General features: G+C 41.1%; 1 protein-coding gene across 1 annotated transcript; it reads left to right on the top strand.

Moving 5' to 3' along the window:
• The first annotated feature begins 32 nt into the window (after window positions 1-32).
• Window positions 33-17348, top strand: PA2G4 (proliferation-associated 2G4). The gene is made up of 13 exons (XM_053297155.1): window positions 33-264; window positions 2635-2763; window positions 4297-4402; window positions 5645-5714; window positions 7410-7502; window positions 8272-8335; window positions 11545-11623; window positions 11842-11920; window positions 12417-12550; window positions 13172-13266; window positions 13625-13752; window positions 14932-14985; window positions 15484-17348. The coding sequence occupies exons 1-13, from the start codon at window positions 177-179 to the stop codon at window positions 15547-15549; spliced, it is 1185 nt and encodes a 394-aa protein (XP_053153130.1). The 5' UTR covers window positions 33-176; the 3' UTR covers window positions 15550-17348.
• Window positions 17349-17457: the final 109 nt, after the last annotated feature.

Raw genomic sequence — 17457 nt, 5'->3', positions numbered from 1 at the left:
GTCCGTCTTCTCAGTAAGGAGGCGGCGGCAGGAGCGGTAGCGGCGGCGGCGAGGAGGAGGAGGACGACGACGACGACGACGACGACGACCCGGGCGCGCGGGACGAGGGGGTGGGTTGGTCGGTAGGCGCGGCGGCGGCGGCGACGACGACAAGGACGACGCGGCTCAGTCCGACCATGTCGGGCGAGGAGGAGGCGGCCGAGCTGACGATCGCGGAAGACGTGGTCGTGAACAAGTACAAGATGGGGGGAGAAATCGCCAACCGTGAGTGTGGCCCGGCGGTGGGAGCCGGGGCCTGGGCTCGGGGGAGGCGTCCGCCCGCGGGGAGACGAGCTGTCAGGGCAGGTGGCTTCTTCGGGGCTCGGGCGTCGGGGAGAGGAAAGCGCGCCTTGGCCGCTGAAGCGGGTGGGCAGGGAGGTCGCCGGTGGGAGCCTGGCGCGGGGCGGGGGGGGGCCGCGGGGGGGGGGTGCTGTATCATGCTTGGCAAATGGGGGAGGCTGGCAGGTCGCCCATCCCCGGGTGAAATACGACCTCGGCAAGCTGGCGGGGGTGGGGGGAGCGACTGATTCAAGACCTTCCTCTGTTTGTTTAGGGCTAAAGTTGAGCTCTTCCTGAATGAGTGGGGGAGAAGGAAGGTCCTGCTTCTTCTCTCCCCCCCCCCCCAATCACTATTTCTCAGTCATCGTCCCCCCCACCGCCCGCCTCCGCTCCTCCGTGGGGACTCCAGCAGTTGTCCTTGGAGGAGTGCTGGTAGCCACCCTGCACATGCTGCTCCCAGCTCTCTTTCACCTCCCCTCCCCAAATAAACTAGGAGTCCCTAGAAAGAGTCTATGAAATGCTCGGCTCCATACTCCTTGCCAACATTCCCAGCCCTTGGGTTGTCTTTTGGGAGAGCCTGGAGGGAGGGAATTCATTGGCTCCTTCAATTTCTCTCTTAAACAACTCTATTTGCCCTTTAGGTGTTCTCGTTTATTTGTTTGGGTTAGGGGAGCGTCGGTTTTCCAGGTTTCCCTGGGGAATAGAGCCGCCTTCCTCCGAGAACTGTAAGGCACATGGTCTGCGATTTGCCATGTGCTGCTGGCGCTCTCTCTCGTTCACTATCTTCCGACATCCTGGCTTCCTACCAGGTTTCCCCTTTTGTTTAAGGCAGAATTTCTGCCTCGTATCAGATCACCTTCCTTTCTTTTCCTTTTCTTTTTTCTTTCACTCTGTACTCTAGGAAGTTGATGATTAGGCATGCAAAGAGCTAAAGAAAGAGGAATCCTCTTTCACAGTTCAGCCACAGCTTGTTTGGGTTTGAATGGGAGGGGGAAGGTTTCTCTTTAGCAACTGAAATATATATATATAGCACAGTTGACTTGTAGGCCTGAGCAGTTCCTTTGAACACACGCAGCAATCAAATACCTTGGCCAGCTTATTAGATTGTAAAATGGTGCATCAGGCGTACAACTTGTTCAGTTTATTTTTGGTTTTTCAGTTTTTTCTTTCTTTCTAGACACACCAGAAAACACCTTGTTTCCAGATAAACTGGTCCCACTAACTGCTGGGGATGGGATTTTCAAATAGAGAAATCCCAGTGCTCTACCCTATAGCCAGGATTCACCGAAATTTAAACTGGGGTAATTTATCCCAGTGTAACCTATAATCTTGTCTAACTTTTTATCATGGTGAATTGCAAAGGTTAAAGATGCAGGAGACATAAGTGGAGATTCTGACATTACAGTGAACTCACAGATTGAACTTTGGGCAAAAAGAAGTTATCTCTGTCTCAGTTCTTCCTATAGAGATACCGATCCTTTCTTTTGCCTCCCTGGACATAGTTAGGATGATAATTGTTAGAATTATATAAATATTTATATAATCCTAACAGCATCATTTAACTGACAAGGCCAAACACTGTATTATTATTTGGGTGTAAACCTGAATCCACTGATTTTGCAAACTGAATGTTTGAGGTACAGTACAGATAAAATAACTTGGCTATGTTGGATTGGATTAGATGACTTAGTTTGAGTCCCTTCGAGACAGAAAGATGTAGGTTTGGGAAAACTCCTGTAACCTGCTGTGAGCCTTAGGAACAGAGTGGAGTATAAATATTTCAGCATACAATGCACTTTTATTTGGAGATCTCAGTCCCTAATTGAAGTGGGTAAGTGTATACTAACTTGACAGTCACTAGTTTGCACAATGATAGAACTTAGGTGTTCATTTATTAGGCAGCTGATCTGGGAAGAGAACCTCAATATTCTGGAATCTAGCCCTAGTGCATCCTGACTGTTGGTCAGTGGTCAAATCTTGTTTACTTTTCTTGCTCTGGACTCTCTCTCAAAACAGATGGTGCACTGTGTGCATAAAATCAAACAGGTGATTGTTATTGTAAAAGCCCTTTCAACTCAATGCTCTCTTGTGTGAGTGTGCCTTCAATTAAAGACTGACTTGGTAAATTCTAGTGTATAAGTATCTCAAAACTTAGTTTAAAATTAACTTTGTGCTGACAATATTTTGGGGTTAAAAAGTGAGCCATCATTAAGTGTGTGTTTGGAATTTTCTGGCTGCATAGAGTAACATAATTCTATATAATTGTGAAGTTTATTATAATATTGTTCACTATGGAATATTTGTATTAAATCACAGGAGTATTGCGTACCGTGGTAGAGGCAGCTAAATCAGGAGTGTCTGTTCTCAGTTTATGTGAGAAAGGAGATGCCATGATAATGGAAGAGACCGGCAAAATCTTTAAGAAGGAGAAAGATATGAAGAAAGGTAACCAAAAGTTTAAAACTTTATTTTCAATATACAAATCATACGTCTCTATTGAAATGACATTCATTATGAAGTATGCTTGTAAATGTATAGAGATGTGAAGATTGTTGAACTACAGCAAAAGAGAATCTCGTGTCATCTACAAACCTAGATCTCCCACCGTGACTTGCTGATGGCTGTTCTTTGCGGCATGCAGTACCATATTAGTTAGTTTGTATTCCAGAATTAAACTAGCCACTCGCATTTGAGCTGCTAAATTATACTTATGAACACCAGGTATTCCACTTCTGCTGCCACTGAATTTTTGTGCATATACTGCTTTTAACAATACCGAAAGTGTCATAGAAAACTCTTGTTTCTGGGAGCTCCTAGTATCTTGCTTATTGGAAGGGGATTGAACTAATTTTGTGTTCTCCTGTCCTTAATAGGGATGTTTGGTGCTGAAGCACTCAGCATTCTATTTTCTTTCCCTTTTCATGGGACTTGTGTAGCTCAAAACATTGCAGTTTCTTTTAAAAATTGTATGAGATGGAACCTATTTCAGAGTGGCATACAAATGTAACATCAGTCTTACTGAGCACAACAAAATGGCTGTTTAGAAGCCTGTAGCATGATTCAAACTACATTTACTCAAAAGTAGACAGAAATGGAGTTCATGGCTTCTTGTCTGTTGCCAAAACTTGGGATGTATTTGTCTTGTCCTCCATGATAGAGGAGGTCAAGACAATGGACTTCTTATTTAGCAGTAGACTGATAATGAGGATTACACTTGTGTGCACAGGCACCTGTGCAGAGTTGTAGAGCAATGAAATGATTTCTACTTAAACCTAAAATTGTTGCTGGTTGCAACTGCAATGAAATTCTCATCCTGTGCAGGCCTGTTTGTATGGAACTTATACTGAGATATCTAAAACTCTGTCATTAAAATAGTACTCTGCCATGGTGCACCTTTGCCATGTATGGTAGTTAAAGTTGGTGGTGAGGTTAAATGTTATAGTTTGTCCTAGCACCATAAGAAGAGTTTTAATAAGCTAAGATGTAATTAACAAGATACACTGCAACCTTTAGTCACTCCAGGTGATCATTTTGCTTTGTTTCTTGACTTGAATGATGGTTCCTCCAGCAAGATTGTGATATGTGGAAAACAATCTTTTGAAAAAGGAGTACAATTTTTGTCTGGAGAAGTAGTTAATGCTCCATCAGCTACTCCAGGTCACACCTTGGGTGTCTCCCTCTAATCACTGAGCAAGCCCAACTCATTTTAAATTGAAAAAGCTACAAGACAGGTTGGTGCTGCTATAGCAGTTCTTGTACCACTTTTAATGTCAGCAGAAAAAGTATAGCAATCCAAGCTAGTCATTATAGGGACTGAGCCGAGCTAGGCTTTGAATTAGTTGCTGCTTTCATAACTTGGGAAAAGGACCTTCCTGTTTAGGAACCCATGTGATGTTAGAAGTGGGATGGCTATCATGGGTATCTGTTCAGGACTTGTGTAGATTATATGGTCTCACCACTGCTCCCTTTTTTGTGTAGGTATTGCCTTCCCCACAAGTATATCGGTAAATAATTGTGTCTGTCACTTCTCCCCCTTGAAGAGTGACCAGGATTACATCCTCAAAGATGGTGATTTGGTCAAAATGTAAGCATCTGAGTTCTCTTTCCTGAATAACCTATTGGCTTGCTAACTGTTGTGCTCTATGGTATGGTCGATGCCTCTAGTACAGCTTCTGAGAGTTATGGTTCATGTTACAGTCTTAAGAATGGCAGCTTTCATTTTTTTAACAAAAACATTTGTGACTGCTGGTGGTGGTGGTGGTGTAAAAAAGAATATTTATATACTACTTCTCTACAGAAAGGTTCTCAGAATGGTTTATGTAGCAGAAGGAATAAGAAGATGTTTCCATGTACCAGAGACCTCACATTTTAAAAAGAAACACAAGTAGACACCAGCAGTAGCCCCTGGAGGGGTGCTGTGCTAGGCTGAAGAGGGACAATTGCTATCCCTATAAGAGAGATGCATAAGAGAGCCATCACTTTAAAAGGTGCCTCACTGTTCAGTTACCAGGAGATAAATTTGGATTAGTAATTCAAACCTTTAAAGGAAACAGAAATAAGTAAAACATGCAAATTACTTTAGACTTTATATTATTTCTAAGATTTTTCAGGGTTCAAGATTGTTTTGACTTGAATATTGTGTGTGTTTTAAAATGTCTTTATATATCCTTCTATGTATAATTCTAGAACGCCTGTTAGAAGTATAGAGATTAAAAATTCTAAAAAAGAAATATTGTAGAATTGGTGTGCCATGGCATATAGTGACCTACACCCTTCTTGAAAACGTTTTAAGAAAATATGTAAAGTGTAAAAACTTAGATTTTAATTTGATTTGAACAACTCGTTAAAGATGTAACTTCCTTATATTGTATCTGCTAGTCTCTTCCTTCTGTAATTATGAATTATTTTGATATTGATATTTGGATGTATTGATTTTCATTGCTTAATCTTTTTGGTATACTGGTTTATGTATGCTGCCTTGAGCTTCAGGAGATAGGCAGGATTATAAACTTGACAGCCCTGCATGTGGCATCCTAAAGATATCTGAGGAGTTGTATTGTTGGCATAGATGTGTGTCTGTCTTTTGGTGCAGCATGGATTTCTCTTAACAAACAAGACAAAGATGGATTATTCTGTTGTGCTTGCCAGGTATAAATTCACATTAACTGCCATGGTGCAAACTATTGCTTACCTCTGAAATCAATTTATAGGGTTGGGCTGTTGAAGTCAAGTGGCTTGCAAACAAAACATTTAAAGCCTTGGTTGTCAGAAAGAGTTCCTTGTTGCTATTTGTGGCTTAAGCCTGTTTTTCCTCTTTACATTGCAGTGACCTGGGAGTCCATGTTGATGGCTTCATAGCAAATGTAGCACACAGTTTTGTCATTGATGCATCAAAGGTAAATCTGTTACACGTGGCTATGATAAATCATGTGCATGCACTTCTATCATGTCGGGTCTGATCCAGTAGGGGGAGTTTATGAAAGCAGAATTCTTGAATAGAACCAGCTTCCAAATGACTTCGCAGTTGCTGCTAAAGAAGGATTTTCTTTCTTATGGGATGGATGGATGATGCATCTTTAACTGTGTAATGAAAAATAAAATTTAGATGTCTTATTTCTTATGACTGCGTGGAACAGTGGAAGTTAAGTGCTTGAGATAGTGGATAATTATGCACTCTTGGATATTGCATACACTAAAATAAGAGCAAATGATGTCTCATATTTCATTCAGCCTGATATTACTAAATGTACACTGTTTTGGACACAGAAAGAATGACTTTCCAGCTTGGATTTGTTGAACTTTCATATCACTTGAAGGACATCTTTTGCAGTAATATACTTCTGCAATATTTACCGCAGAGCATATTTGTCCTGGATAAACTAGCCTACAAATTGATGGGAACAGTCAGTTCTGTTGTCTAGGAGTGAGTATGATCCATACCATTGCCAAGAATATTAGGCATCCCTTTTGATCAGTCACATTAATGGGTAAAATCATGGCTCCTCAAAGTGAACAAGGCAGAAAATATTAGTGAATAATGCTAGATCACACTCAAGGTAATTCCATGTTCAAAAGCTGTCTTTCAGGTCTCTTCTCTATTTGAATTTTGGATGGTTGATGTTTATGTTACTCCTGTATCAAGCAGGGGATTTGATTAGAAAGCCTAGAATGGGGTAGGCAATCCTGGCTCTCCAGCTGTTGTTGAACTACAACTCAGAAGAACATAAGAACTGCCCTGCTGGATCAGGCCCAAGGCCTATGGAAGTCCAGCATCCTGTTTCACACAGTGGCCCACCAGATACCTCTGAGAACCCTACAGGCAAGAGGTGAGGGCATGCCCCCTCTCCTGCTGTTGCTCCCCTGCAACTAGCATTTTGAAGCATCTTGCTTCTGAGGCTGGAGGTGGCCTAGAGCCACCAGATTGGTAGCCATTGATAGACCTGTCCTCCATAAATTTTTCTTATCATCCCTAGCCACAATAAATTGTGGCTGGGAATGATGAGAATTGTAGTTTCCGCCTAGGAACTCCTGGCATAGGAGATCCCCGTCCAACTCTCTTATTCTTGGATCTCAAACAATCTGGTGTACAATTACAGTGTGGATTGCTTTCGCTGCTACTTGTCAAGTAAACTACTTCACAGGGTTGTGAGGAGAAACTTTAATTATGTACACCACTCTGGGCTCTTTGGGAGAAGAGTGGAATATAAATGTTTAAAAAAAAGTTTGGTTTCTTTAATCATTGCTGTGCTGATGTAGCATCTAAGGCAGGACAGAGAAAAGAATTTCGTGTGGGTGCTGGAATGTTCTACAACTGGGGCATAATCCAATGAGTTTAGCATCTTAAAATCACATTGATTCCAACATGAAAGAATTAAGAAAAAATGACAAAACAGAGTTAAGCACTGACTAAACTCTTCCACTGAAAACAATAGAACATGAGTCTTAATTTTAGCTGGATTGTGTCTTTAATGTTCTATGCAACTGTACTCTTCAAAATTTGTCCGTGCAGAAGCTCTTAGCACAGTTTCCACCTTCCTTGGGAGTGAATGCTTGTATAAATATTATAAGCTAATTTTCTTCTGCCCTTTCAGGATACTCCAGTGACAGGTCGCAAAGCTGATGTCATCAAAGCTGCTCACCTTTGTGCTGAAGCTGCCCTGCGCTTGGTCAAGCCTGGAAACCAGGTGAATAGATGATTACTCTTTTTGTATGTGTGTGTGTTTGCATCATGTTGCAGGAGACAGGCAAAAGTCTTGAGCACAGTTTCAGGCCTGGACTTTTTCTCAATGTAGAATTAAAAAGTCCTTGGCTTACTCTGGGAGGAGTTGTTAAGCTATGTGGGGAATCTGTGGGCAGCTGGCCATTGAAAGCAGAGCTGCTCTCTGGAGTGTGTGCCGAGACCACCTCCTGGGGTGTATTACTGTGGCTTTCATACTGTAAAAGGTTTTAGCTTCTCAGGCAACATTTGAGCCTTCGTTTGTGAAAAGATGAGAGCTACTCGGAGCTTAGTGCTGCTGTCATTAGTTTTTCTGTAAATGGCTGCATGTTCTTAGCTTTTTCTTCAACAAGTAGTACATAGGTAATTGGCAGCTGAGTTTGTTTCCTGAAATTGTATCATTAGTTTGAAGCTCCACTTTTCCTATTTAATCAATGTATTTCTATCCTCTTGCTTATGTTGGTCTTAGCTAGTATTTTTATGTTTAGCTGGAAATTCTAAGTTTAATTTCTCTGCCATTGACTTCATTAATCTCCACCTCATTTATATCACTTTGGTAGTCACTTCAGTACAATGGCAGTCCATTTCTCCAGTCTCTTGCCATTAAACTGTAAGTTCTCTATGAAAAGAAAATAGCCAGTGTAGGATCCATTAAAGTGAAAACAAAGGGTTAGACACAGGTTTCATTGCAGAATATAGTCAAATTGACACTAAACACACTTCTTCTCTTCCAACAGAATTCACAAGTGACAGATGCTTGGAACAAGATAGCTCACTCATTTAACTGCACACCAATTGAAGGTAAGGTTTTTGAGGAAAGAATGAAGTGACACGGTAGAAATAGAAGATCATAAGGAACAATCCTTGACCTGCAGCACTGGAAGTCTTAGTAGTACTTTTGAGTGACATCATGTCAATTTTAGATGCTTTACTTGCTTTAGTATAACATGCTTGAAGAGAATTACTTCATTGCATCCCTCATTGAACTACTGAGATGCCTTTTCAATCACTACACAAATAACTTCTGTGCCATTTGTATAGCAGGGTTGGAGGTCTGACTTGAACATCACAGTACAGAGTCTGACCTTTGTAAAATGCCTTGAAGCTTTGTTAGAAACTGTCATGGATAAGTATGATATTATTTTGAATCCCTTTGAGTTGCTTTTTATTTTCCATATGGCACTGTCCTTAATTGATGAATAATAGTGCCTTGAGGAATAGTTCAGCAAAACAAGCCCAATAAGGGTGAGAGTGCTGATAATGGGAGTGGATTTTGGCATACTTTCCAAGGTGGGATGGTTGATTTAAAATAAATATGCTCTTTTAGTGACGCTCTCATCGCTAAAGTGACTTTAGCCATTAATCAACTAAAGTTTACAAAAAACTTCATTGATCCAGCCTGTCGGCTCACTGCAAAGAAGTGCAGTTTCATAGGCAGTTCTTCACATGTGATGTCATGCAGATTTGCTGTGCTCCTTCCTGTGCTGTGGAAATGTCAGTAGCAGAACAACAATGAGGTGGTTGCTCATGCTGCCAAGGGAATCTAAACAGCCGCTGTTTTGGAAACATTCAAGTGCTGTAATCACCCAGGCAGTGGCAGTAACTGAAGACTTCAGTTGATGAAGCTAAACAGAGCTCCTTTCTGCCTGGATCAAGGCTTTTTCCTCCCACTTCCCTCTCCCACCCCCAAGTAGCTGCCTGCCCTCAAGTAAAAAAGTGCAGTTTCCTTGCTCTTGGCTTGCGATTTGGAGGTAAAATTAAAAATAGCTTTTTCTTGGACTGAGTCGCAGAAAGGGATGTTTGACCATATACTGAACTAGACTGGCAGGGAGTGGTGCAGGGAGAAAAATAGCTGTAGAAATCTAATCCAGTCAATTCAGATCTCACTGAAGGGACAATTAGAAGTGCTTCATATAGTGAACTGGATACTCGAAGTCTCCACAACAATTCAACATGGTATTTTAGACTTGCAATGAAGAAAAGGCTACCTTAGTAGCCTTGTTTAAGGCCACGTTTAATGGTTACTCCCAGAGTTGATTAAAATAGACTAAAAAATCAAAACAATGGATTTTTAAATTGAAATCTGATTTTAAAAATAAATATATATATATATATATTTTAAAAACCAACTCATTAATAACCTAGGTCAAAGATTATGAATATTAATCGTAATTAATATGAATATTAATTGTAACTACTAATTCATGAATGTTTTAACAGTGGTATATGGGGATGAGGGATAACAGACCTGATCAATCCTATTCTGCTGGTGGTGTGCACACAGCGCACACATATGTCAAACCCTCCCCCCCCGCCCCAAAGTGGAAAGGCAAAGAAGGTCAATGAATGAATAGAGGATTTGTGGAGATGGAGTAGATGTGAGCAAGGAGGAGTCTGGATAAAAATGCATGGGATGGGGAGGGGGATAGAAAGGGAAATCAAAAGTGAACAGAACATATTCATGCAGTCCTGAGGAAAATTTCCCAAATGTAACCTCCATTGTTGAAGGGAAACGTCTATCATGGCAGCGGCCATAAGAGACCCTATTTGGCAATATTTTAATGAAGTTCCTGTATCTTTGGGTAAGAGAGGCATGAATGCAAAAGGCAAACAGTGGCAACAGCAAAATGCAAGGACTGGAAATTAAATTGTTGTCATGTGGTAACTTTTTTTGTTGTTTATTTTGCTTTGTTGTAAACCTCCCAGAGATGTAAGTTTCTGGTGGTATAAAAATATTTTAAATAAAAATAAATAAAATAAATATATTATGAGAAGTGTGTACCTACATCTATCTCTAAATATGTATTAAGATTATATTAAACAAGAATGTACTTTTATAGAAAATGATGATTTAATAGAATATTCCTGAGTAGTAATTTAAATTGTGATTTAAATCATTAAAATTGAGTCCTCCTGTGAAGCGATTTCACAGCATAGGACACGTGGGCTGCTTGTGGTCCCCTCCCTATTTGTGGCCCTTGAGGGAATTTAAAATGAGTACTACTTATGGTTCCTCTTAGGAAGTACGTGCAGCCTGCATAGTTCCATCAGTGGTGGGTGTGAGATGTTCTGTATTGTTTCTCAGCTCCCTGGATTCAGAGTCATGCAGTGAGTTGGTGTCAGTTTCCCCAGTTGCAACCAGCTGTATAGTCTGGCTATTGAAAGAGATCCTCTCTTGCAGAATCGCATATTGCATTTTTATATTTGCACCTATAGCTTTTAAAAAAGGAAACGTGTATGGTAATAAATGAGACAAATGGGTTTAGAAACACACACACACTTGTACACATAGTGTAATGCCAGCATTGGCTACAACTCCCTCTCTCAACAATATACTCTGGCAGACATCTGACTAATAGTGTGGAGGTGCTCTGTGCATGGTGCCTCTTTATTGTTTAATAATCCAGAGTCTGACAGTGCTCATGCACGAGGGAGGGGGGGCAAGATTTTTGCCAATCTTTCCTTCTGGAAGTGCTCTTCGACATCCCTAAGTATGTTTCTGAGGGCTGCACAACCCTCAGGGACACTTATGGGAGTTAGAGCACTTCCAGAAAAATGAGAGAGCAGCTAAAATCTGTTACAAATCCATGTTGTCATGTAATGTGTGGAAAGACAGTGTGCAAACTACTGAGAATGGCTCAAAAAACAAAGATTGAGCTAACAGGGTGATCCTTTATTGTGGGGGTGGGGTGTTAAAAATGTGCCAAAAGTATTTTCCACAGTTGATGTGTCAACACTCAAGTGATTAATAAAAGCAGTCCTCAAAATGATTTATGTTGTGCATCTCTACTCTAGACCAATGAAATCTAAAGATGATCTCTGAAATATTACAAGGAGTTATATTGCTGGCTGTCAATAGTAGTGACATCCCACTTGTCTGTATCAGATAATTTTGAGGTTGTGATTTGTTCTTGGGCACTGAGACTATTGAGCAAAGGACAAGATATGCAGTGTCTTGGAATATCAGCAGCACATCACTCTGTGGTCATAAGATAACTTTACCTTGACAGGGATGCTATCACACCAGCTAAAGCAACATTTGATAGATGGAGAGAAGACCATCATCCAGAACCCCTCAGACCAGCAAAGGTACCTGTGTCTTTTCTGGAATTAGTGCCAAATTAAGCTATGAGAAATGAGAATAACATGCATTCTTGTGTTCTTGACATGATGTAATGAGAACAAAAATCTCTTGAGTGGTGAAATGGAATCCATGACTCTGAATTAGTAGCTTGTGTCATGTAGATCTGCAGTGTTTAGATGGAGGTGGGATTCTGTTTCATATATCTGCACCTGTCCCAATCTAGAAAGGACCATGAAAAAGCAGAGTTTGAAGTCCATGAAGTTTACGCCATTGATGTTCTTGTGAGCACTGGAGAGGGAAAAGTAAGTGTGCTTGCTTAATGGCTGTTCTGTAACTGGGCAGGGTACAGAGTTCTCAACTTGACTTGAACCAATGATGAGAATGCCTTCCTGATTAGGTCACTCACTGTGATAGCTTGGAAAATCTGCTTAGGTTGTGGAAGGCACTACATAACCCAGTGGACCTGTGGCTTCTTGTACCCCACCAACATGTCCCTTTCCCCCTGCCCTTCCTGATCTTGTAAACTCCCTGTTACTGCATGACTTTCTACATGTGAGTAAATTTGTTGTAGCGCTCTCAAAACAGTCATTAATGGCTTGTATGTCTTTAAGTTAGCACCCAGCAGACTTACGATTATCATCTTAGTGTTCTTTCTTATTTGTTTAACAGTTTTGTATTCCAGCTCCCCTGTCTGTGTCTCTATGTATACATTTATTCAATACTGTATTAAAACCTTTCTTTGTTTCATTTGGTTAGTCCTCATTATATCTGTATTTGTACCTTCTTGCATGTCTTTAGGCTAAGGATGCTGGGCAGAGAACTACAATTTACAAAAGGGACCCTTCCAAGCAGTATGGTTTGAAAATGAAAACTTCCCGTGCCTTTTTCAGCGAGGTGGAGAGACGCTTTGCTGCTATGCCATTCACTCTCAGGTACTTCTTTGTTTTCATTTACTCTGTGAGAGTCCACTTCCAGTTGCCAGTGGGGATGTCCACTTGACCCCTTGACTGCTGAGTGGTTCCTGTCATTGCACTGGTGTCTGCTACATTTGTTGAAAAGGAAAGATAATGTTCTAGGTTGTGTTGCTCGTCCTAGTTTAAGCTGTATTCAGATTGCTGGTCATGCATTGCAGGTAATAAGCAGGATTGTGTAAATGGTGTGCTGAAGATATCTGAATTCTGCAACTTGTATACATTATGCAAATTAGAAGTGCCCTTGCATGTGGATGTGGGTGTGTTTGGCTAATTTCATATAATTCTGCTTCAACAAGCCATGAGATGGGCAGAGAAGGAATACAGGGACAACTGGAAATCTTTTTTAGCTATCCTTTTTGCTTCTGGGATCCATACATTCTCAAGCTATTTTTGTGGCCATCAGAGTGAAAGAAACTGAGTTCCTGGGAAGCTGAATTCTGTGTCCAGGACAGTGTTCTATATTTCCCCCTCCTGTATCTACACAAAGAATACACTTATCTGTTAATACGACTTTGCTGCACTTAGGGAAATTGCAAAGAGGCACTTGCAGTATCTTAATCTCCAATCTCTTCTATTCAGGGCATTTGAAGATGAAAAGAAGGCCAGAATGGGGGTAGTAGAATGCGCCAAACATGAGCTACTCCAGCCTTTTAATGTCCTCTATGAGAAGGAAGGTGAGCACCTGTAGCTGAGTGTCATGCTTTGAAATTTGCTTTAGAGCCAAGGTCAGCAAGAACTGTGGCCCCCTAGTCGCTTGCAATGATCTCAGTCCAGTCCTTGGGTGAGAGCCCACACAGTAATGCTGCCTCAGTATGTTCAGATGGGCTGAAGGAAGCCCAGTCTGTCTAGATCATTGAAAGGTATACTTCAGGATGTGTTCACCTAACTGCATTTCCCCTGTTGCAGCAGGCATGTAAGAGCCCCAACAATTTGACCTCCTGGTTGCATTCTGGTTGCACTGTCTATTTGTTATTGTTGCGTGTCTCAATGTGTTGCTGATTTTCTCTCTCCCCTTCCCCCACCTTCCCCTAGGAGAGTTTGTTGCCCAGTTTAAGTTCACGGTGCTTTTAATGCCCAATGGTCCCATGAGGATAACCAGTGGCCCTTTTGAGCCTGAATTCTACAAATCTGAATTTGAGGTGCAAGATGGAGAACTGAAGGTCAGTGCAACTTACAGGTGCCCAGATCACTTTCTCAAAGTTGAGAGAATGGCTTAAGCTTCCTATTCCCCATGAAACTAATAAGCAATAAAAATAGATAGTTGCTCATGTTTTCAGCTGGAGGAAGCAGATCTAAGAAAGCAGGGCCACATTTTAAGTCGGGGGTGGGTAGACTTGGAGCTTCCAGGAGCTACTTATTTTTTGACAGAGCCTTGGGAGCTACCATGGCTCCTGAGTGGCTTGAGGGCACAGAGTCTGTCACAAAATGGCAGCTTGGGGTGGTGCAACCAGTTGCCAAATGGTAGCTTGTACAAAACATTACACACCAGAATAAGGGATTTAGACATCAAAATCTCCGAATGTCGAGGTTTTGGCTGCAGGACAGGAGGGTAGCAAGACAGATTGCTTTGTGGGACGGAAGAAACTAGAAAGAAATCAATGGGAGAGAAAGTAAAAGCAGCCCTGAGCACCTGAAGAAAGAGAGATTAAATCTGGTGTGGCAGATTGCAATATTGGTGAGAAGGGAAGGTGGGGGAAGCAAACCCAAGCCACCTGAAGAGCTACTTCAGAGAAGCCTGGAGCTACTAGCACCTCCCAAGCTACCTAATGCCCACCCTTGTTTGAAGGGGTTTGGATGTAAGCTCTCTGGAGGATGACTCCTGGGGAAGTAGAGCAACTTAAAAGTTCAGACTGTTTGTTCCTCGTTCCTGTATCATCAGCATGACTGGCAGCGCTAGGGGAGTCTTTTCTTTAGTTGTGAATTGTAGTGAGATGTAAGAGCAAGCTAAGTGAATTCAGAAATTTTTTTGAATTCAAGCCAGCAATAATTTTGAAGGACTTATTTATACTTGGTTGTAGGCATTTGTCTCTGCCCACCCCCCTTTTCTCAGCCTAGTGTCTTATGTAGACACATTATGAGATTTCTAGACTTGCTAACTCATGGGCGCTATCGAGTAATTTTCTACAAACAGGTGAAAATTGAAGTAGCTGGCTCCAAAGGATGCATAGCTCAGCTTTCTGTGGAGGCCAAGTGTCATTCCCAATATGTGCCAAGCATTCTAGGGCTGGCTGAATTTCTTTATGGCTGGCAGTGATTTCCCTTACATCTCCATTTTAAAGCAGAGGGAATTGCACTCTAGGTATCTGTCTTTGCTTCTGACACTTTTATTTCTTTTTCAGGCACTCCTACAGAGCTCAGCAAGCCGCAAGGCCCAGAAAAAGAAGAAAAAGAAGGTAATCACATTGTGGGAAATGTTGCAGTCTCACATATGTTAACTGTATCAGTCTCTTTGTTAGTGAGATCTTAAATTGTTATATTCATGCCTTAGATTTTCCTTAAAAGGATATGAATCCTTATTGGATCTGGACCTTATTGCATTGTACATCCAAATGTCCTAGAGGGACTCCCAGATAATTTACCTAGACAACTGCAGGATAAACTGGTGCTTTCTCTTGATATTGAGGTCACTGGGGAGTATCCAATAAATCTGGATTCTGGAGGTTTTACTCCAAAACAAACTATGTCATGATATTGGGTGGAGTGATATAGGTGAAGCTCTGGCCCCAGCATAAGTTTGGAATGATTGCATCTTCTTTTCAGATGTCCATAGCTCAAAAATCTTTTGTTGCTGGGAATAAAACTACCTTCTGTAAATTGTAGCCTTCCTGGGTGCTAAAGTGTTTAACTGCAGTTTCAGACACCTGAACAGTGTACTTCTTTTGTTCCTCTAGGCCTCTAAGAATGCGGAGAATGCCACAACAGGGGAAACAGCAGAAGAGAATGAGACTGGCGACTGAATGGCTCTGGCTTCCTCTGCACAGCACCTGATTCTTTCTCTCACATGCCCCCACCCAAAACAAGAGAAACAAATATCCCTTAATGGCTGTTTGTCTCTTAGGACCAAATGACAAACAGCCTGGACTTCCCACAGAATGCAACCAGCTGTGACTGACTTTGCCACTGAGGGAGGGGTCTCTTGGCCACTTCAGAATACTTTTAAAAGTATGAAATAATAAAATCAGGAGTAAAAACTAGTCTACATCCAATCTTTCTAACCTTTGATACTACTTGTGCTCATTAGAGGTGAACAAATACAGTTCTGAGCAAGAGAGGCCACTTTCCTCTAGCTCTTACCCCATTTCCATTCCCTTTTGCAGGTACTTGGATTCCTCTGAAAAATCTTTAGGCATCTTTTCACAACTATTTTAACATGCAAAAATCCATTTTGGATTTAGAATGGTATTGTGTGCTGTTAGTATGACTTGCATGCCTCCTTGCTGTTCTCATCTTTAGTCAATTTTTCCCTGCTTAAAACCCTAGGATGTTCTTAGGGTGGTTTTTGTGTTTTTCTTCTAAAACCCTCAATATGGTGTTTTTAAAGTTGGCAGGTCAGTTTCTCTGTTAGACATTATCAGTTTATGTCTACAGGTTTTTTTCCTTTTCCTTTTTTAATTCACTGTGTGATTTGTTGGTTTTTAAGTATCAATCACATCAGTGCAAAGATGTGTTAATTTCCTTGCAAAATCTTTCCCCAAACCCAGAAGCAATAAAACTGATCTCCGAGCCTACTCGTTTTCAGTTGGGGCTTTTTGACACTTTATTCATGTCCCATAAGAGAATTGAGCATTTGCTTCTACCTGTTCTGCATGAACTTGCTTTCCATATAGTTCTTTCCACTGCCGATGGCTTTGTCTTGTAAAGCAAGATTTTTCAGAAGAATCCCCTCCATCCATCTTTTTTACATGAATGAATGAAATGCTACAGTTGTGGTTGGACTTGGAATAGACTACATTTGTGGGAATCTCTTTTCTATAGTATGCCTTTTTAAATTGTCCGAATTGTATATGATTGTGTGGGTTTTTTTCTATTGTATTGCAAACCAAGTCCCTGTCTAGGCACTTACTGTAGCTGCATTGGAAACTTGATGCCTGTGAAACTGCCCTGTAAGAAGGGAGAGTGCTCATGCTCTCTGGCAGGCAAGGTCCTTGACCATTATATCTGGAGTTAAAATATTTTAAAAATACCTTACAGTTACTACCAAAGTTTAAGTCCATAAAATAAACAAGTTTTATTTTTTTTCTGAAATATTTCCCCATCACTCTTTGTAAACTTTCTACTTTAATTTCTATTGTAAGAGATACTTTCAGTGCTGAGTCTGGGAAGTATCATGGGGAACATGTTGAGTGAAGGCTGAATTGTATGGAAGTGATGAGCTTTGAGGATCATGCACAAGACTTGCAATTAACTGCCAGTTTAGTTTTAAACTGCTCCCAATTGTGTTAACCATGAACTTAAGGGAAATGGGGGTGGGAGGGGAGGCATTAATAACTTGTTCCTAACAAGGAACATTTTAGCATTTATATGTTTTCTTATTGCCCTTCCATTAAGGAAAGGCTGAGTTCAGCCACATTACCAGTTTATAAACCACTAAGATTTGCTGGCGGTTTATTTAATTTTCTATCTTTATTTTGAAACGTTAAGGCAATTGTATCTCTTGATTAAAGAAAATTGCAGTTGGAAATTTTGGAACAAAATTCCCACAAACTGTTCTGTAACTTGATTTTTTTCCAAATAAAATTGATTAGTGGCACCTCTGGATAGATGAATGGGTCTGCTGTGTTGAGGGGAATGATGGGATCTGAAGTCTTGATCTTGAAGTATTTTGGCCCTAAACATGGTGTGCATGAAGAGTTTGTGCATAATAT

The sequence above is a fragment of the Hemicordylus capensis genome, chromosome 2, assembly GCF_027244095.1.
Source record: "Hemicordylus capensis ecotype Gifberg chromosome 2, rHemCap1.1.pri, whole genome shotgun sequence".
Classification (NCBI taxonomy): Eukaryota; Metazoa; Chordata; class Lepidosauria; order Squamata; family Cordylidae; genus Hemicordylus; species Hemicordylus capensis.
The sequence above is the reverse complement of the archived record's forward strand: the minus strand, read 5'-3'. Positions and strand labels throughout refer to the sequence as shown.